The sequence below is a fragment of the Vigna angularis genome, chromosome 7 (genome assembly GCF_016808095.1).
Source record: "Vigna angularis cultivar LongXiaoDou No.4 chromosome 7, ASM1680809v1, whole genome shotgun sequence".
Taxonomy (NCBI): domain Eukaryota; kingdom Viridiplantae; phylum Streptophyta; class Magnoliopsida; order Fabales; family Fabaceae; genus Vigna; species Vigna angularis.
In genome coordinates this window covers 28,485,152-28,507,089 of record NC_068976.1, presented here as the reverse complement: position 1 = coordinate 28,507,089, position 21,938 = coordinate 28,485,152, and the positions used below count along the sequence as shown (strand labels likewise).

At 31.3% G+C, this 21,938-nt stretch overlaps 2 protein-coding genes and 1 pseudogene across 3 annotated transcripts; 1 reads left to right on the top strand and 2 right to left on the bottom strand.

Moving 5' to 3' along the window:
• Window positions 1-6,641: 6,641 nt before the first annotated feature.
• On the bottom strand, window positions 6,642-9,693 carry LOC108337273 (peroxidase P7). The gene is made up of 3 exons (XM_017573763.2): window positions 9,380-9,693; window positions 7,465-7,659; window positions 6,642-7,370 (listed from the first exon to the last, which is right to left on the bottom strand). The coding sequence occupies exons 1-3, from the start codon at window positions 9,620-9,622 to the stop codon at window positions 6,810-6,812; spliced, it is 999 nt and encodes a 332-aa protein (XP_017429252.1). The 5' UTR covers window positions 9,623-9,693; the 3' UTR covers window positions 6,642-6,809.
• A 5,299-nt stretch (window positions 9,694-14,992) lies between these two features.
• Window positions 14,993-17,472, top strand: LOC108336644 (phytochrome E-like; annotated as a pseudogene).
• Window positions 17,382-21,034, bottom strand: LOC108337550 (biogenesis of lysosome-related organelles complex 1 subunit 1). 2 transcript variants are annotated; one of them, XM_017574104.2, is made up of 4 exons: window positions 20,811-21,034; window positions 20,521-20,726; window positions 19,265-19,385; window positions 17,382-17,700 (listed from the first exon to the last, which is right to left on the bottom strand). In XM_017574104.2, exons 1-3 carry the CDS (start codon window positions 20,923-20,925, stop codon window positions 19,296-19,298), a joined length of 411 nt encoding a protein of 136 aa, XP_017429593.1. In that variant the 5' UTR covers window positions 20,926-21,034; the 3' UTR covers window positions 17,382-17,700; window positions 19,265-19,295. The 2 variants fall into 2 exon arrangements, with proteins under 2 accessions (XP_017429593.1, XP_017429594.1); XM_017574105.2 differs by having other exon boundaries at window positions 17,382-17,674.
• Window positions 21,035-21,938: the final 904 nt, after the last annotated feature.

The following is a 21,938-nucleotide window of genomic DNA, read 5'->3' as shown; positions in this document are numbered from 1 at the left end:
GAAAGTTGGCAAGTGGAAAGTTTAAGTGAGAAACTAAGCCTCTAATTACTACCCGTTTGTATTATTAAGTATGAAATTAAATATAATGACTAAGAACAATGAAAAACTAGTTAATTTTACTATGATTTTTTAATTAAGTGATGACAACTAATAGAATTAATTAGGGTTTGAATACTACGAGTCCCTTCTAGCAGTTAAACTCAAAACAAGTTCACTCAAAAATCTTGAACTTCAAATTAGCTAAAATGCTTAAATTAATCTCTTGAATTAAAGCACTACTTAAAATGAAATTTGATGGCATATAAAATGAAAATTCGAATCTAGAAATTGGTCTAGCTAAGCCTCTTTAGATATGGGTAGTTGTTGAGGGTGATAATTATTAAGAACATATAATTAATAAAGTGGCATGACAAAACACACTAATTAGATGGCTAATTACCCAACACGTTTTCTTAATTAACTATACAGAAGGATATGTATTATATATAAGTTGAAAAGTTAAAAGGGACACCTAAACTTCTAAGCAGTTGCTGGAAAAGGAAAGTCCCCCAAACACTTCTTATGTAATCATAATACGATACATTAGAAAAAAAATTAAAATAAAGATAAACACAACAATATCCTTTATGTTAGAAAATTTATACATCATGGAGAGATTTCGAAGTAAACGATTCTAATCATCCCGCTTCTTGTGTTTCATCATTGTCGTGCCAATATATTAATACACGTGATTAAGTAATTATTAAATATTTTTTTGTAAAAAATAAAAAAGTTAACCAAATGAATCATGATATTATAAAAGTAAAGTTTAATATTTAAATTTAAAAAACTTTCAATCCAGTTGAATCATATTAAAATATTTTACTCTATTGATTCAAAATATTTTTTTATTTTTTGTTTAAGTGGGTTCATATAACTTGTCATTACTTCTATTTTCTGGTTTCTATCTTGTTTATCAACTCTCATATTTTCTTTTTCTAACTCTCTCTCTAACTCGTTAGTCAACGCGTTCTTTGAAAGTAAAAAACGAAATAAGTAAAGAGTAGGAAGAGTTTGCAGAAGAAAAAGACTGAGTTTGATAAAAAAAAAACAATATAAACAACAATTACATCTTAACAGAAAAAAAATTCAAATGATAAGATATTTAAATTAATATATATATATATATATATATATATATATATATATATATATATATATATATATATATTTAAACAGTAAGAATAATAAGATTTTTAATAAAAACTCAATTAAAAATATTCACTTTTTATAAAATACTTAAAACTTAAATAAGCTAAAGTAGAATGTAAATAAAACACGTTTTCTCCTCACCAATACCAAATAATATTGAAAATTTATAATTATAAAAATTTAGAAAAATAATACCAAAATAAGTTATAAGTATTTTAATAATTTAAATCTGAGGTGAAAAAAAAATGAAAACTAATAAATACTTACTTATCCCCTCTACTTCTATCTAATTTATAAAGTAAAATATTATTAATAGTTGTGTTTAATTAATTTGGTTATTTCCCGTCAATATCGACAGATATTGACAGAATATCTAAAAATGCATATTTATTTGTCTTTCGGCACCTTAAGTTGATAGAAGAATTAAAAATATATTCAAATAGTTATAACTTGTTTTATTTATTTTCTTAATAAGTTGTTTTCATCTCGGGTTGTTATTAAATTATGTTTTAACATTGTCGTGTTGCTTTGTGATCTTTGTTAGTTTAGATTATTGGTAATCAAATCATTTTTTTTTTCATATACACAGAGGGAAGATGATTAGGATATAGACAAGTGAAGATTTAATACAATTTATAAATTTTTCTGTGAGAATAAATAAAAGGCAGGAGAAACAGTCATAATATGAAAAAGAAATATTTAGCCATGCAAATGTTTTAAGATATAATTTTAAAATAATTACTATTCAACATAACAATATTAATAAGGATAATGATACTTTGACAATATTTTTTTTCAATATTTTAACATCATCTATGTGTCATTATGTGATTGGTTCATATTGATATTTATGATTATTATTTATGATTTTTAAAATGTTTTTAAAAGAATGTTGTAAAAGTATCATTATTCTATTAATAAACTAAAACGACACTAAAGCTCTATCAATACCTTCATCATACTTTAATTCACATAATAAAAATAAAAATAAAACATAAAAAAGTGTCATGGAAAATGTAAATAGCACTGCTGTAATGGCAATAGATAATTATTGTATGGAAGAACGGTTCTAGATTCATTATGAAGTCAGAGTGAAAATGAAGAGCATTAGCAAGTCAATATCTAAAACTATTTATATTAAATGATAAATATTATTTAAAAATTTCCAAATAGAGAAGTTTAAACTACTTTGAAAGACCAAAATTATAATAAAAAATATAAGAGATTGCTGTAATGATTAAAATTGTTTTTTTTATTTTGATTGTTTCACAAGTTTGACTTTAGTTTTCAACGTATAAAAAACAACATTATCTAATTGGGTTGGGATCTAAACAATTATGATGCTTATTCTAAATTATTATCACACAGAGAAAATAAATAAAGACAAAGAAGTTTTGTGATTGAATATGTTTATTTCTTTTCTCTCTTTAATCGCTGAAAAAACTCACTTCTTTTTTAATTGTTGCTCCTAATCAAAGAATTGGACCTCACTGAATCGGATCATGATTCATGTCACTTCTCCACTTTCTATATTTCATTCTTAATTTCAACAGAGCCAATAATTAATAAATCATGATCTTAAATATATATATATATATATATATATATATGTTTAATAAAATATGTTTAAATATTAAAATTATACTAATTGATAAAGTTTAATTATTGGTTAATTAATTGAGAGGCATGAAGATCGGTTGGGTAACATCAAATTCAGATTCAATTTGATCAATTTAGAATAACTTGAATTTAATATTTCAAAATTTATATTTGGTCATTTAAGTTATCGAATAAGCCGGATAGGGGTTCTTTGAGATTAAGCCAAATTTGAGTAGGTTATTCAGTTGCCAATTCATATTGTATCAATTTCAAAATAGTTTTTATATTATTTTTAAATAAATAAAATAAATATACTGAATCTTCTTAAAAATCATATCTATAATTTTAATAAGTATTGTTATAATTAGCTATGATTTTATATAATTTACTATTACATTTTAACTAAAAGAATATTGTCAGACCCATTAAAAATCCATCCAAAATCCTAGCTAAGTGGAAGACAAGTGTCGAGGAAGGGTAGCTGGAAAACAGAAAGTGGAAGACAGGTGTGAGCAGTGGAGTGGCCGTTCGGTTTTGACGGTAGGAGTAAAACTCTAAGTTTTCAAAAATTCACGCCACTCTCTACATGCAACCATCTTCTTCAACCTTCTAAAACTCCATTCTTCTCCTCCTTCTCTCTAAGATTTCTTCATCTTCTCTCTACGAAATCTTACTCTTTTCTTCCTCCGATCATCAAACAGACCACACCTGAGCATTCCCAGCGTCGAGGGCGTTCGTTTGAACCGATCAGTTTTCGATTCTGAGCTGGTAAGTTCATCTCTCCCTCAGCCGTGTGGTTTCCTGGACATGCAACCCAAATTCTGGTTTCATGTGTTGATCACTCTTCTAAAAAGAGTGATTCTGATAGTGTTTTGATCTTTACTTGATTTAGTTTCGGAAGTTGTCGAGCGTTGAGGGTAGAATGATTGGTATAGAGGTGAACCAGTAACCATATCTGTGAGCGTTCGGTCACGTTAAGAGGTAAGGGAAGCTTATATAATTTGATTTAGATTCTTGCTTTGTATGGATGCATGTTCGTTGATTTTTGAATGAATATGAAAAATGGTTGTTACTGCATTGTTGACTGTATGAGGAACTAGAATGATATTGTGTTTGATGATTTGGTTGATGATGAAATATGGTATGTCGTTTAAAAGTATTGATGATTAATGAAAGCCATGAAATGGGTAGGGATGTTGTCGAGAGTCAGTATTGATCATTCAATTATGCCAACGTTCGTTCTCAGTAGCGTTTGTTCTTAATAAGTGTTTGGTATTAGACCATGTTGTCGAGAGTCGGTATTGACCATTCAATTATACAAGCGTTCGTTCTCAATAACGTTCGTTCTTAATAAGTGTTTGGTATTAGACCATGTTGTCGAGAGTTAGTATTGACCATTCAATTATACAAGCGTTCGTTCTTAGTAGCGTTCGTTCTTAATAAGTGTTTGGTATTAGACCAGCGCTTGTTCGATATAGTGTTCGGTTTTCTTGTGGACTCGGTTGGAACTAGATTCTTTCATTTGGAGAGAGTTCAAGTTGAAGACTAGCGTCTTCGTTTCGTTTTGTAATATTTGTACTTAAGCGTTCAACCAAGGATATTCATTCCTTGGTATTTGATGATAAACTTCAGTATATCTATATGTATTTGTATATTTCGTTCGTTCTTGAACATTAGTTAAATGATATCTTATATTTATCAAGCCTTTATTCTATAAATTAAGTAGTGCTCAGTCTTACACCAAGCGCTCGTACTAAGTAGTGCTCGGTCTTACACTAAGCGCTCGTACTAAGTAAGTGCTCGGTCTTACACCAGGCGCTAGTTCTCATTTCCGTAATCTATCTTTATAATAAGAGCGTTCATCCAAACTCAACAGTGTTCGCTCTCTACAGTGCCCGGTCTTCAACTGGCATTCGGTTTCCTTGATGTTTAACTCATTAAGAAGCTAAGTATTTATTGGCGTTCGGTTTCTTCATATGATTCCGTCAAGTGCTATTATTTGATGTCCTACAGTATCTGTCTTAATTGGTTTCGGCTTAGAGTCTTAGTACTCGGCCTAGGCTTTACGGTGTTCGATTTGAAATCTCAAGAGTCAGTTCATTAAATTGACTCACTTGGAAAATAACGTTCGATTCTATTGGTCTCTGAGAAGTATTATTGTATTCGGTCCCTTTCACAACAAGTGAGTAACTCTCTCGATTTGATTAGTTTTGATTTGGAGACATCTCGGTCTCACTCCAAGTTTTCAGTCTCGTTCTGGGTTAAAAACTAACGTTCGGTATTTGGTATCCTACGGGATCTTTATTCAAATTGGTTAAGTTGAAGTTTTAATGATGAAAGATGATGGAATATGATATGGATGAAATGACTTTGATTATGAAAGAGTATTCCGGGGAGGAATATCTCATGAATGGATATTGAAAATTGTTAAAGTATGAATGTGGATAAAGCTAAGCTGACGGTTCATCCTGATATTTCGTGATTACTCGTTTCTCACGTAGAGAAGGGTAAGTCATGTGTGGGAATGGCAGGAAGTCCTAGTCCTTATGGTTAATTTGGACAGATAGGACTAACCTCGGGTGGTAGCTGTTGAGGGTATCCCAGTTACTACATCTCCCGGGTGCACGAACGTCGTAGCTACACAGAATTCATACAGTCCGGACAGCAGAGTCTAGTATTAGGCTTTGCATGAAAGAGTTAATGATTTTATCTGGTTTAATTGATTGTGTGAAATATATGCTGATACATGAATTAAATTACATAAGCTTACCCTATTTTTCCTGTCTTGTTCGTTTTGTATGTTCGGTTATTGTCCTGTTGCAATGATCATCCGTGTGGATGTGAGCAGAAGGAGAAGAGCTGCTGGAAGAAGCGCTAGAAGAAGAAAGTTTGGTCGAGGTAGAAGTTAAGACCGAACAGTAGAACCGTTCGGTCAGTAGTCAGTTTAATTGTATGATGACTGTTCGATAATGTTTTACCTTTTTCTTTTGTATAACCGTTCGGTATAGGCCTTTTGTAAACCGTTCAGTCTAGATTGCTTATTTGTACAGTTTTAACTTTCTCGTTATTCTGTAAGGTCGTTCGGCCATAAGAGTACGTCCTATCTTTTGTAAGACTGATCTGTAGTATTATTAACATGTGATTATTCTATTATATAATTTTATACTGTATTTTTGGGATGTTATAAATATCATATTAAAAATAATATTTAAAATTTAAAATATATCTATAAATGTATAAATATTAAAACATCATTTCCACTAAAATTTAATCTGTTACTCAAACTTAATTATTATTATTATTATTATTATTATTATTATAATAATAATAATTATTATTATTATCTATTTTACCCAACCTTATTTATCTAACCCGACATACAAGAATTAATGTGCTTTCAAACCTTACAAGAATATTAATGAATTAAAACAGTAGCTGAATTAAATTGAAGTTGGGCCTTGTAATCGTTATACTGGGCTTCAAATACTGATCTGCTGCACGGAAAAACTTTGAAGAAAAAAAGGGAGTTTTTTTCACCAAGTAAAAGAATAAAATGCAATTGCATAAATAACTATTTTCTTATTCTTTATACAATTCACGAGATATTATAAATTATATATGTGTAAATTTAACAAGTGTATGCTTCTAATTGGATAGTTTAAACCATTCCATACATCATAACTCCTTTTGAAAAGATCCATTTCGTATATTATTTCATTTTATTTACCTTCAAGTATTTACATAAACATATAATTAAGAAAGTATTGGCTTGAAATGCATAACATAAAAGTAAGTGTAACAGATCTCAGGTTTTAGATTACCATTTGAGTTGAACTATTGATCATGTGAAGTTGCTTAAAACAACACATAAAACACGCAAAATGTTTCATTGAACAATACAGAGTCACGTCTAAAATTGACATGACCAAGCATATTATACAATATGGTACAATACATACACCTTCTTATTCTTTCCACTGCATACCGTTATTGAAATTCACACCTTGAAATTTTTTATTCTAATTGACCCTTCTGCAGTGACATCTGATCTCTCCCTTACTCCCAGTAAGAGGCTTCAAGTTACCCATTTTGATCATTGAAGCTTTGAAATCTCTAGCAAAAGATACAGGGCTTCTACTGTATAGCTGCACCAGCTTGTCACTTTCTCTGCCTTGTCCCTTGAACAGTTCTTGATCAGAATGGAGGAGACCCTTTTTCTGCACCAAATCTGTGAAGTATCTGCTGTCAGCTCTTGCAGGAGTAGCATCTAATTTTTCTAAGTTATTGTCTCCACCACTTCGAGGACATATGTTCCTCAAGGATGCTGCAAACTTGGGATCAATGTTGGATTCATTGTAGATTCTGTTTCTGAAGGTAGTGCACCTTGCAAAGCCAATGGTGTGGCCTCCAGAGAGAGCCACAAGGTCCTTCACATTCAATCCGTGAGATTGGAAGTTGGAAACAAGCTGAGAGAAGCTGAAGGTTGGTGGAGGAAGATTGGAATTTGCAGCATCCCTGCTTGCAGTTCTTGCATCTCTTCTACCCAACAACACTTGGTACCAAAAGTGTTTCCCCCCGTACTGTTAACAGCAAAGAGAAGCATCTTACAGTTTGAAATAACTCTCATGAAATGTAGTATATGAACTTTCTGTGAAATGTTTGTGTAACACTTACAATGGCAACGGAATCACGAGCTGCTATGGCTAAAATATCTGCACATGACACCACAGGGCGTTTGCAGGCCTTGTCAACTGCTGCTTTGATTTCATCAACCACAGAAAACCCTCTTGCTGAATTATTATTTGGAAAAGCTGTCTTCTCGCCAATGAAGTTTCTGGTGTCGTCTAGCAGAATTGATCCATCACAACCCTGTTGTTTCAAATGCAGTTGTCTTACATTTCAGTACATTAAATCATAGCACTGTAGCAGAAATGACATGGTGATTAGTATTATCTTTGATCTTTGGAATATAATATTTTTATCTATACCCCATTTTACAGCACACAAGCCGTAAAAGTCTTTAAATAGTGTTGGACATCATGAAAATTTAAATTGTGATTACAGTAAGCTACTGTTTTTATTTGAAAAATTAATGGAGGCTAGCAGCCATGAATTAGGTGTGCATTATTCTCCATGCAATTAAATTATTCTGTATAGTTTCATATGATAACATGGTTTCTGTCAGTTTGTCTAGCATATAGAATAATAGAGTTCAGTTAATTATTGCTTGCTGGTCCACTGTTCTGGTACGTGGATGATAAGATTGAAAGTATTATAGGAACAATGATTGAAAAAAGGAGAGTGTAAAATATGTATGAAATCATTTCTACGTGCTATTTGTCATAAAGTTCCTTTCAATGTATGCATGCAAACGTTTTAAAAAATGTGCAAAAAGAAGATTTCAGACTCTTGTGGATTTATACAATTTTAAAAGGGAAGAAAGAGAATCTTGAAAGATAATAAAGGTGATATGATAGGAAAAACAGAATTATATAAAATAAGTGTAAAAGTTACTCTTAAAAAATCACAATAGAAAAATAAATAAATTTAAATAAAATTGCTGTGGAGACACATCAAAAGTTGAAGAAAAGTTACGTATTAACATTGTGAAACGCATTTTTATATTATGATTTAATCACACATCATCATCTATAATAAAAAAAAAATTACAATAAATATTTTAAAATTACATCAATCATAATTTATAATTAAATGATAATGTAAAAAAGTGAATAGAACCAAAGGAAGAAGTAATATTTTTATTTAATCTTCATATTATTGGAACCAAGATTGCAATGATTTCCTTTACAAAATTAAACCACCCACGTTCGCATTCTTCCAACATAATGTAAATATTTTACTTGTTCTTAGATTAAGAAATCTCAGATCCCATACAATCGAATGAATATCGCATATGCATCACTAAAAATAGTTCTCGCAAACGGATACCGGCCGGTGAAAGTTCCAATACAATCAATTAAAAGTAAAATTAATTTAGAATATATAAATACATACAAATTCTATGTACAAGTTGGTTTTGTGAAAATTAAATTAAATTTAAAGTTTACCTTTTCAACAGATAGTTTAGAAAAGAAAAAATAATCTCTTTTATTCATATAGTTGAAATAATATTGCTGAATATTTTACAATGAAGTATTTTTTTCCATTACATTCATACTACTTAAATTTAACAAAAAGCAGTTACTCTAACACCGTTTTAAAAAGTAAAAAGTAAATCTAATTCAATGTTACATATTAAATTTCTAAGATATCCATTTATTTTTAAATTGATCGTATAATCGATGATCTCCAACAAATATATAAATATAATTCAAGATAATTCGAGAAAATACAATATAAATTACTTTGAAATCACTTGAAAGTCGATGTTTTTTAACAATGTTTTTCTCTGTATGCACAAAATAGGTCAAACTTCCACCACAGCACAGCACATGTTTAAGGAATAAGCTTTGTTTGCCAAAGTATATTTGAAGACATGTTGAAATCTAAGATAAATATTAATATTGTTGGTGTGATAGTAGCATAGCATGTACTAAGAATGTTTAATATGACAGTAGCAGTGACTTACATTGACGAAGCAGTCATGGAAATGCAAGCGCAGAAGAGAAGCTCCAATGCGAGGTTCTCTGTTAATAGCTCTTTGAACCACTGACCTTATGACAGGTAATGCTTGAGGGCAAACTTTATCATAGAAATGAGGAGAGAGGTTTGCATTGACAGGGATCATTAATGTCACTATGCCAATAACCACAAACACAACCAATGATTGAACACCATCATCCGAAGAACCCATCTTCAACCTCTCAATCATACCTTTCCTACCAAAACAAAATGACTTATATAGACGGAACAAGCCTCATGCTCTCATTTTTTCATTACTTTAATCAATTTTACTGTCAACAACATTATTGTATCTTTTTTCAATATATATTCTGTCTGCTACCTTTGACCAAAATATAAAACATGAAATAGAAAAGGAGGAAGAAGCCCACAGCTAATATATTCTCTTAAGCATTAAAACCAGTTGATTCAAATACAGTAGACGGCCATCGCCTCCAACTTTTATATCTGTATCATATTTCTTACACACCGTGCTTGTTAGTGTACATAACTATTTGTCATGCTTGTAATAACTCATGTAATAAGACATATGTATACAGCTATATAATATATTTAACAAATAAAATTAATGACAATCGAAAGAAATATGTCATTATTGGATCTTTGTTGGTTTTCGACCTTTACTTTTTCTTTTCATCTCCTAATGATTTCTATTGAACATTGTACCATTCTTCGGGTCTAAAATTGTAAATATGTTTTGTAAATACGTGCAAGTAGAGATGGTAATGAGTTGGACGGTCACCAAATGGTGTTGCCACATATTATTTGAGATATTGTACCTCCATTTAACAATCGAGACATATCTGACAAGATAAAAAGGGTAATTTTATGGTCTCGATGATTGTTAATCTAAACATAAACTTCAAAAAAAATATTATTCCTTCTATATTTTGGTTTTGGTAATAACTGGAGTATATTTTAGACATTTTTTAAATTTTTTTTTTTTGTTTTTGCTTATATATCAAATCTGGATAAAGATTGATACAAGAGTATAAAATCAGACAAAAACAAAACATATTATAAATGATATTCAAAATAAGCAGGAACAACAATATTGTAAAACTTTAAATAAATCACAAGTAAATGTATACTTGGTAAATACTTAGAACCACATGTGTTAAATACTATTATATATTTATATTATGTATTTTGCACAAGCTATTCAATTCTTTTATAAAATCTGAGAACAATACATAATTTTTGTATAAATCTCAAACAGAAAATTAAGTGTAGCTCAATAACAATTCTCATATAAACAAAAAATAAGTCGATATAATTATGATTTATAAAAAAAATAAATAATGCAGCATACATCAAACATAAAAAAAATACATTAAATATAAAAGAATTACTTTAATATAAATATGCTAAAAAAATATTAAAAACATATATAAAAATTTAAATTTTTATGAACTTGGAAAAACAAAATTAGTTGTAACCAGACTTTCACATGTTTATAGTGTGAAGTGATCAACTAAAACCTGGAAAAAAAACCAAAAAACGTTGCAATATTAGATACCAAAAAATAAGGAAAAAAAATATCATATAGATCTTTCACTTTCGCAATGGAAAGAAAAAGTAGTGAGGAGAGTGGTGGGTGACAATAACGACAACGAAGAGATTAAGAGAAGGGATTTGAGGATAATAGAACGAAAAAATGGGCGAATGGTGCAATGGTAGTAGCAAAGATAATGGCGCATCGAAAAAAAATGAAAGGGGGAAATGGAAAATGGGGGAATTCATAATGGAAAAGGGAAGGGAAGAGAGAGAGAGGAGAATGGCCGAAGTTTGGAAGAAACAATGTTAATAGTAGTAAACAGTGGTGAATGGAGCAAAGGATCTTGAAAAACGGCGTTGCAATGTTGGGTAAACAAAGTTTCATATCGAATAAAATAATAAATAAACATGAATTTATATACACATAAAATATCTTTCTCGGTAAAAGACCTTTAAAAATTTATAGGTATGTGTGTATATTAAACTTACACAACATCATAAATAAGAGAACAATGATGACTTTTTAAAAATTTAACCTAAGCAACCAAGACCAAATCCCCTTTCTTAGATAAAATATTTAAATAAAAATAATTACGATTTTGAAATTTTCAACTTTTTGAACTTGAGTCTCGAAATCTAAAATCATATAGGTATACGACTTCTGTTCTTTGGCAATCGAGGCCAAATCTCATTTCTCAGATAAAATATTTAAATAAATAGATGGATTTTTGAAAATTTTGACACATCTTCCGGCTTCGATTATTTAAAAAGCAAAATCAAATCTTCTCTCTCAGATAAAATGATTAAAAAATAGCAAAATTTTTGAAAAGTTTTGAAAATTCCATGCACGTTTTGTTTCGATTCTTTAATAATAGAAGGCAAAAGAAGCATATCACTCAAATTAAAAAGCCAAATATGTACTAGTGGTTAAGGAAAATCGCTTTCGTTTCCCATAAATGACATCAATGGTTCAATCCCAAGTCCGATAAGATAGTATCGTTAGAGTCAATCACTACATTCAAGGTATTGTCTATTTTGGAGTTTGAGTTCTCTCATGTTTTTTTCTTTAAAAAAACGTCTTCAAAAAGTGAAAAAAAGAAATGATATTTAAAAGGTCATTGACCTTGATTCTGAAACTATTACCTGAATAAAAGTATTTATTAAGTTCCTAATTTAAGAGTTTTGAGTTAAGAAAAGTGTTTGGTAAGTTAATTGATAAATTTAAGATGATATAAAGAGGATATAACTACCTTATGATATAAATTATATTTATGGTTCTAGGATACATATTATTATGTAATTATAGTTTTATATTTTATTAAATAATTAAGTTCTTGTTAAGTTTTTTAGTATTTTTTTTACAAACTATATGTTTTTTATTAGTTTTTCCATTTTAAACTATTGTTACACTAAATTTCCTCTTACAATTTTTTTTTAATTTTTCATATAACATCACGTAATAAAACATTTAATATTTCAATGATTAAACCAAAAAAAATATTAAAAAAATATATGAAAATAATAATTAAATTAAATTAAATAAGTTATGAGTTACAAACTATAAATTATACGAAATAACATAATTTATAAAGTAAAAACTCTTAAAATAAGATAATTTAAGTATTTATCAAATACTTTTGTGTTGATTAAACTAATTTATAAATTAGTAATGATCTTATTACCCTAAAAGAAAATACTTAAATAGGGGATCTTTGTTGAAGAATAGCTTTTTGAAGATGCTTGAATAATTAAGATGGTTGATTATTAAAAAATTGAGAAATGAATATGAGATGCAATCATATTCGACATTATAGATAAGTTTTACCGCGATTTGAAGCACCAACTTACGTGGATGATAAGTAAAAGAGATTAGATTAGCATAGCATGGCTACATAAACCTAACTCGCGGATTCATCGCACACTATGTATTATATTATTTTGTTTAGAAATTATGAAGGGAACAGCTAATATTCCCAAAAGTTGTTGCAGAGAGGCCTTTTATTTTTTGGGGAATATCTAAAAGTGATCAATTACAGAACAACGACAAGGACCCATGTTCTAGTCAATGAAGTCTGTTAAATTCTCCAACCGACAACATCATTCAGTCCTACCAAAACTATGTTTTTTTAATAGATAATAAAATCAAGTTGACCATCTTTTACATTTTGTTATATAGAAAGTGTTGATAGTAAAGTTAGCATCTGCATAATTGTGTATTACATAATCAATTGGGAGCCTTTATAAATTATAAAAGAGGTTAGCATAGAGAAAATTGGCTGTTATATTTACCTTTTTAATTTATTTTAATTTTATATTATTATTTGGTTTAATTAAGTTTCGTTTTTTATTAAATAAAGATAATGTGATTTCTTATCTGATCATTATTTGAAAAGTGATTACTAGACTTAATTAATAAATTAATTTTTACATTTAGGAAGTTAATGTGATTCTTATATTTTTGTTACAATCGGTTCTTTTCTAAATCATAATTAACATTATTAGGAAGTTATCATGTATATATATGTCTAAATTTTGTTCTTCCTCTCTAAATCCTTTTCCTCCCACAACACAATTTCTTCGCAATCATCTCCCAAAATTACCTCTTTTATATCCAAAGTTACATATCTAAAAACTTTGATTTTTTGATTTCATTCTTTAAATTCTTTAAGGACAACATTAACTGAAAAAAAAGACCATATTATTTCTATATCAAAAATAGAGAAACTCAATTGAATGAGAAGTAAATATATAAACCAAATTACTAATTAAACATTTTATTAAAATGATATGTGATTACTTTCAAACAAACCAATTTAACAGAAAATATCACATTAACTCTATTTAACAAAATTTAAGTTTCAATTGAGTCAAAAAAATAATATAGGAGGAAAACAAATTAAACATAAAAACCAAATTACTAATGAAATATTATTATAAAGGACTTTTTGTTATGTGAAGTAAACCATACTTTCAAAAACATTTTTTTCATCAGAAGTAAATCTTATTAATTCTATCATTATACTTTAAAATTATTATAAACTAAATTGAGTCTACGAAATTCTAAGCAATTGGAAAATTAATCGATATTCCATCTTCCACAAAAGGTGTGCATAATGCAGGAGGATAATACATTTGTTAGTAGAATGAAGTAAAGACAATCAAACTCTTTCTAACTCACTGAATTTTAAGGCCACGACTGAGTTAACTAGACAGTTTTTAATCAATATATGCTGCCAACTTTCTAAAAGGGTCATGCTTTGGTTCTCTTTGAAAGCGTTGTTCTGCATCAACTGAACACAATGTAGATTGAACCTCACACATACGGTTAGGAATAAAAGAAGTTAGTTGTTAGTAGAGAGAGGGTATAAATAATAACAGAATAGGTGGAGAGAGGATTATCAGATATTTTTCTTATGGGTATAGACCGGACATTTTCCAGTGGAGGAAGAGAGGCTTCCTTGGGACGTATAATTGTATTTCTCTTTATATACATTACAGATTTAATAATATACATACACATACTTTAATCTCTTGTTGTTGAAGGGAGGCTTCCTTGGGACGTATAATTGTATTTCTCTTTCTATACATTACAGATTTAATAATATACATACACATACTTTAATCTCTTGCTGTTTCGAGCGTTATTGTGAGAAGAGAGTGTTCTGTTTGGTTTTCTGAACAAAAGAACCTAACAAGTTGGTCCGACCTGCCGGATCAGTATCAGAGGAGCAATCAGAGCGCGTGAAGAAGAAGAATGGAGGGGAAACTAAACGCACTAGAAGGAAGGATAGAGGGACGGATGGTCGCGATTGAATCGACAGTAGAAGAGTTGAAAGCGGAGATGAGAGCGGTAACTCGGAAATTCCAAGCGTTTGGCCGCGCTCGAGAACGACGAATTTGGAACCAGCATCGGAGCTCCGAAGGAAGTCGTGAGTCCGTCACTGTTGGACGCGAATGACGACTGCTGGAAAACTCGAAGGATGAATCGGAAGAAGACAGAGGAGAAGTTCGACGTAGTTGGAGGAAGCACTTTGAACTACCTACTTTTTAAGGTACGGATCCCATGAGCTGGATCGCAAAGGCGGAGAAAATCTTCGACCTTCAGAGTGTGACAGAGAAAGAGAAGATGAAGTTCGTCTACAGATGCATGGAGGGAGGTTTGGCGAGTTATTGGTTCCGCTTCTGGCAGAAGAAAACCAGACACCCGACTTGGAAGACGTTCACCAACGATCTAACGCGGAGGTTTGGCGGAATGGTGAGGAAAGGAGGTACAACATGGGGAAGATGTAACTCAAGCTCGGGGACAGTCACGGGGACGGAGACGTATCAGGGATCGTCGGAGGGGTCTGCCAACGATGGTGGAGGGCAGGAAGACGAAGAAGATGAGATCGAGGAGAGTCCCGAAATCGAACAAAAGACCATGGAGTTATCTGTATTATTTGCAGGTGGTGTAACGCAGTTTAAAACAATGAAACTGCAAGGTTTGGTGCAAGGGAGAAAGGTATTGGTGTTGATTGACATTGGGGCGAGTCATAGCCTTATTTCCACCAGATTGATGGAGGAATTGGGGCTGAAAAGTGAGGATACGCCCCCTTATGATGTATATTTAGGTGATGGGGCTGCCTTGTCTTATGATGGAAATTGTTGGTTGTTAGGTACATCCCCAACTGAAGCACAGGTAAAAGACATTGCAGAATGACTACTTAGTAATCATGGGGATTCAACAGGTTTGACAACTGATAATCTAGTTGATGCTGGTTATCCAGGTGTTGCTTCACTGGGTGATGCAGTTTGTGGATGGCCACGGCAAGAATCAATTCAAAACATTTCTTGTTCTGGTTCAGGTCTCACACTGCTAAGGAAGTGAAATGGGGAGGAGCCAAGCACCATCCAGAGGATAGGAATGATGGAGGAAAAATGAACCTAAGATCATCATTCAAAGCTTTTCTTGAAGTAGTCAAAAGCAAAAGTTTGCCTTGGGAAGTGTCAGAAATCAATGTTATTCACTCATTACAACTAATGATAAGAGATTCTTTACACTGAGATCACCGGTCCAAAGACTTCAAACTATGTGCAAAAAATTGACACTTCAACTGGAGTGATGGATGAACTCAGTTCAGTAGCACTTGAAATGGTGAGATTAATCGAGACTGCAACAGTTTCGATTTTTGGGGTTGATTCAGGTGGGGTAATCAATGGATGGAATTCAAAGATTGCTTAACTAACAGGTCTACAAGGCAGTGAAGCTATGGGGAAATCCATGGTAAATGAAATTATACATGCGGACTCATGTGACACTTTTAAAAATACTCTAAGCAAAGCCTTGCAAGGAGAGGAGGACAAAAGTGTAAAGTTTAAAATAAAGCACTTTGGGCTTCAACAACAACAGAAAGTTGTATATCTCATGGTCAATACTTGCACTAGTAGGGACTACACAGATTCTGATGTCGGGGTATGCTTTGTAGGTCAAGACATCACTTATGAGAAAATGGTTCAAGATAAATTCATCAAGTTGGGAGGTGATTACAAAGAAATCGTGCAGAGTCTCAGTCTACTGATTCCACCCATATTTTATTCTGATGAGAGTGCCTGCTGTTCTGAATGGAATGCAGCCATGGAAAGGCTAACTGGTTAGAAAAGAGATGAAGTCATAGGAAAATTGCTTCCTGGTGAAATATTTGGAAGTTTTTTTCGACTAAAAGGTCAAGATACCCTGACTAATTTTATGATTTTAATATACCGTGGAATAAGTGGCCAAGATTATGAGAAGTTACCATTTGGATATTTTGATAGAAATGGAGAATTTGTTGAGAGTTCTATAACAGCAAACAAGAGAATTGATGCTGGTGGGAATATACTTGGCTGTTTTTGCTTCTTGCAGGTTGTAATGCCAGATCTGAATCAGTTCTCTGAAGAACACAAGCCAATAGGCAGAGAAAACATTTCTGAATCCAAAGAGTTAGCTTATATACTACAAGAGATTGAAACCATGACTCTGACTTGGAGCTTGAGCCAAGCGGAATTTGTGGAGGGGGAGACAGAAGAGGGTGACTTAACTCCCAATAAAGAGGGACCTGCAGAGGGGAGAGAACTGCTAGAAACATTGAAAGACATCAAAGATCATCTTCTCCGGACTTATAGTTTTGGAAAAGAGGTGACCAGAATGTGGGAAGTCAATAGAATCGAAGAAGAATGGAAGACATTGGAGGAGGATTTGCCACCACCCAAGCCTCCAGACCAGAATTTGGAGGGTGCCACCTGAAAAGAGGAGCATTACCTCAAATAACAGTTCCCTGACTTCAACCCTGAGGACAAGATTGATTTTGAGGGGTAGAGTAATGTTAGGAATAAAAGAAGTTAGTTGTTAGTAGAGAGAGGGTATAAATAATAACAGAATAGGTGGAGAGAGGATTATCAGATATTTTCCTTGCAGGTATAGACTAGACATTTTCTGGTGGAGGAAGGGAGGCTTCCTTTGGACGTATAATTGTATTTCTCTTTATATACATTACAGATTTAATAATATACATACACATACTTTCATCTCTTGCTGTTTTGAGCGTTATTGTGAGAAGAGTGTTCTGTTTGGTTTCCTGAACAAAAGAACCTAACACATACACTGTTTCTGCTCATAGTAACACAGCAAGCTTGTTGCACAATTATAACAGCCAACTCATGGCTCAGTAAGCTCTGACCCAACAAAGCAGCACGCTTGTGATCCAGCATTCAACACACAAACGTTATTCTGCAAAACCAGCATTTCATTGCAAACTAGATAGTGGCAATGAACCCAGAAAAAAATTCAAATATTGTTTCACTAATCTGCTATGTTATCAATGCTATCAGCAAACTGTTATATCACTTATGCATTCTATTCTTTAAACCGCTCAGTCATTGCTTAAATTATTTGCATGATTCTGTTAGGTCGATTGTCTTTATATTTACATGTTTTTAAATTTTGTGAACTTGGGATTTAACTAGAAGTTTAGTTCATCAAATGACTTCACATAATATTTACAAAGGGACGTTTCAGTTGTGGATTTCACTTTTCCATCACTATTCTGAAATAAATATTTATCTGCATTCCCGTACTCATACATAGCCGATTTGAAAGTTTTGTCTTATTCCAATTTTTAATCAAATATCAGGTATACTCAAACAGGCTCCTATTCCAAATATTTATTAAATAATTTTAAAAAAATCAATAAAATAAACATGATACTATCAAGAATATAATTTCAAAATGATACACATAAATCTCAATAAATAATTCTAATTACATAAATATCAATTCATAGTATCAAATAACAATGAAATAAAAATCAAATAATTATAGAAAAGAATAAAAATGATCAAATCTGTATCTTAAAACTAAGTTAGGAAACTAAGGCCCGGAAGTTAATATAAGTTTTTTAAGTTACCTTATAAACTAAAAATATTTTAGTAATTTAAAACAAAGACGGATACCAAAACGAGGACAAAGACAGCTATAAGGACAGAAACGAGGATATGTATATAAACATCCTTGTCCAAATATCTAATTTACAAAATCAAATATTACTCATATCTATATTCAATCAATCGGAAATTTCTGTCAAAATTAGGATTGCTTCAGACAATACCACGAAGAAGGATTCATTTGCCATTTCTAAACTGAAGTAATATTTCCCACCTGGTTTTTAGGAATGATTTTATATCACAAACACTTGTGAGTTTATGTGATGTGAGTATATTAGTAGAGTCCATTGACACTCCATGAGTATGCATAGACTTTTAAATTTGACAAACATGTTTCAAGTGCTACAAGAAAGCAGAAACAGGGGAAAGAGTGAATAAATAGCTCAAATCCCTCTGCAAGTATGACTTAAAAAAACTACTAGAAAATGTATAGATAAAATTTGCAAAAATATATTCACGGGCAAAGGCCCGCAAAACAACTGGAATACAAGACTGTTCAGCAAAATTGCTGACGGGAGATGATTATTGCTAAAATTTCGGGAACTTTGCTCTATTTATCTATTATATCCAAATACACAATGCTCTATGACAAAATCACAAAGACAAAGCATCATTATTTTTTCTTTTGTTCCTTTATACACTCAAAAGCTTTATAGTTAGTAGAGAAGAAAATTTCAAATTTGAACATTTACAAAGTCAAATGATAGCAGAACATAACTTATTAAGAATAAGGGTGATAATCAATCTTTCCTTCTTCAAGGAAATTACTAAACTGAAAATAAAGGCAAATGGTTATCTAAAACTAATGCATGATATTTGGTATTATGCTTAGAATAGAAAAAAAACTAATGAAAAGGGATTAGATAATTAGAATTACATGGTGACATGCACGAACAATTGCAGTAGTATCACTCTTGGTGAATATTCTGTATAGCTGTGGTGATATTTTTACAATCATATTCCATGATCTTCATCCAGTTCTCGAAGTCTCCAATTTCCTATGAATTCAGATGAAAGTTCATAGCAAGTTAACCACACTTCATAAAAGTCAAAAATTAAATAGTAAGTTAAGCACAATTAGCATTGCAATCCAAACAAAAATATACAATACATAGAACATGAGCCAAATTTATGAGAAGAAACTATACATTAATCCTCTCCTTCAATTCCCTCTTTATACTCCATTCTATAATTTTGTATAAGGAGTCTCTAAAAATAAAAGGGGATTCTAGGTACTAAATCATTTATCCCACCCCACGGCTACCCTAAACTTGATGGATGCCTATTGCCAGAATTAAACTCCTGCACTTATCTTAAAATTACAACCATCTTAATAATTGGGATATCCCTAACCATAGATGTAGAACCAAACCTCTCAATTCTTTCATAAGTCAAAAAGTGCCAAAAGAGAAACTCAAAAATGGTGCCATCTATCTAAAGCACAATGAACATCCGGCAGGAAGAAACATCATCACAGTCTAGGTTTACTTAATTTTTTTACCAGCCCAATTAAAAACTCAATAACAAAGGTTGTTTAGAAAACAGTCAGCAACAGCAACTGCAGACCAATGATTTTGTGGTCTTCACATGCGCATTGTGGCCATAGTTTGTGACCCATTAGTCACTGTCTACAATTCTTCTGAAATATAAAAGATTATGATAAAACTGCAACCACTGTAATTTAAAACCCTGCCCAGTAATTTCAAGAGCAGGCATGTCAATCACACCCCTAAATTTATATCCTCATTTGAAATTAGATGATGACGGTAACAACAAAACAATCTTTTACAAATAGAACTGTCTAAAACACATCAATAATAACAACCAAGGTTGTTTTGTTACATGTCCCTTCTAATTCTTATCCACACAAATTAGCCAGAGCTGTGTCCAATGCAAAACAGAACAATAATAACTACATTACAAAAAATGTTTTAGAATACTGTCTACATCGGCATTGTCAAGGCTTTTAGAGATTCTAAGATCCCAATTATGGCACTAACATAAATTTAAAACGTTGATTGCAAGTAACAACGATAACAACAAATTTAAAAAACACCCATCCCAAATTTCAACAAAAAGCAGCACATTGATCTATGTTAAAAACGATGAATGCAAGAAAGTAAGTTGTGGCACCTTGAGAGCAGTGTTGAGGGCATGAGTGGTAGCGAGCCACTGATCAGTTTGCTTCATGAACCTTGTGATGGTGACAGCAAGGGCTCGAATTTCGAGCTCAATTCGCTTCTGGTTGATGAAGGACTCATGCACCCCGCCATTGACTGCTTCCACCAACAGATCAGAAACGCGCGCGGTTTTCCTGATGGCGTCCTTTTTGGCTTTCTCTGCATACCCAGATGAAGAAAGTTGGTGCTAGCGAAACAAGATTGGATTTTGATGGAAGGAGAAGAAGGGGGAAAGAGAGATACCTGTGCGTTGGGTAAGGACGAGAGATTTGTGATGGTGGAGTTCGAGCAAATGGTGCAGTGAAGCTTCTAACCCTTTTGGTTCTCCCTCCATTCCCACAGACCCTTTTCCATTCATTCGATTCTGAGCCCCTTTTCTTCCGGTTCGTCGCAAGAACTTTCCCTGCAAATTTCCCAATGCAGTATTGGTTTCGCCCTGTTTTTGCTTCAAAAGCAAAATAGAAGAAAGTAACCCACAAGACAAAAAAAGAATAGGAGAATAAATTAATATTTTTAGATTAAAAACATTATTATTATCATTATTATTTTAGGTTTAATTATCTTTATGGAAGAAGAATTTTTAACGAAATTTGCTTCTGAAATTAAAAAGAAAAATATTTTGATTCATCAAATTTAAAAAATATTTAGTTCCTTTTGTTAAATTAAAACGTTTTTTTTTTAAATTGTTTTCAATCTTGACGATAAAATTAAAAAATTAAAATCATATCTTTTTAAATTTAAGTGATAGAAATAATTCTTAAATTTGGAAAATCAAAGTCATATTTAAGATTACTTTTAAGATTATTTAAACGTAGAACAAATGTGTTGTTTTAAGATTACATTTGGCACTGGTTAGTTACTGTGAAAGTCACATAAACTATCGATTTGGGTCTTCCCTAACCACATCAATCGGTTTTGCTATATCAGAGTTTTGGTTTTTCGCCTACAATCAAAGAAAAACAAAATTTAAATTATGTTTGATTTCGATTACTTTTATATGATAAGTCTATTCAATATAGCAGAAATATTATATTTTTTTATTTTTTACAAATTAATCTATTTTTTATAAATAAACTTAACCAAATTTAATTAAAAAATTAAATTTACACATTTATATATAATTTAGAAATTAAATTAAATTAAATTAAAAAATTTCGAAAGTTAACTAATTTTAATTTCGCTGAAATTTAAAGAACTGGAAACACAGGTATATTTTCACATATATATTTTAGACTTAGAAATACATTCCAAAATGCAATAAAAGTTTATGAAATAGGTGTTCTAAAAAATATTTCTGATCTTAGAAATATATTTTGCAACACTTCTTCTTGTATTTAGAACGACGGTTGTAAAATGTATATTTAAATCTGA

What these genes read in the sequence shown, in the direction of transcription:
- LOC108337273 (XM_017573763.2), bottom strand. Translation starts at nt 9,622, where the DNA reads ATGATTGAGAGGTTGAAGATGGGTTCTTCGGATGATGGTGTTCAATCA. An exon ending in TCCATGACTGCTTCGTCAAT is followed by an intron (nt 7,660 to 9,379) that starts GTAAGTCACTGC and finishes TTGAAACAACAG; the next exon opens with GGTTGTGATGGATCAATTCT. An exon ending in CTCGTGATTCCGTTGCCATT is followed by an intron (nt 7,371 to 7,464) that starts GTAAGTGTTACA and finishes TGCTGTTAACAG; the next exon opens with TACGGGGGGAAACACTTTTG.
- LOC108337550 (XM_017574104.2), bottom strand. Translation starts at nt 20,925, where the DNA reads ATGAATGGAAAAGGGTCTGTGGGAATGGAGGGAGAACCAAAAGGGTTA. An exon ending in CGTCCTTACCCAACGCACAG is followed by an intron (nt 20,727 to 20,810) that starts GTATCTCTCTTT and finishes CTGGGTATGCAG; the next exon opens with AGAAAGCCAAAAAGGACGCC. An exon ending in CCCTCAACACTGCTCTCAAG is followed by an intron (nt 19,386 to 20,520) that starts GTGCCACAACTT and finishes CTGAATTCATAG; the next exon opens with GAAATTGGAGACTTCGAGAA.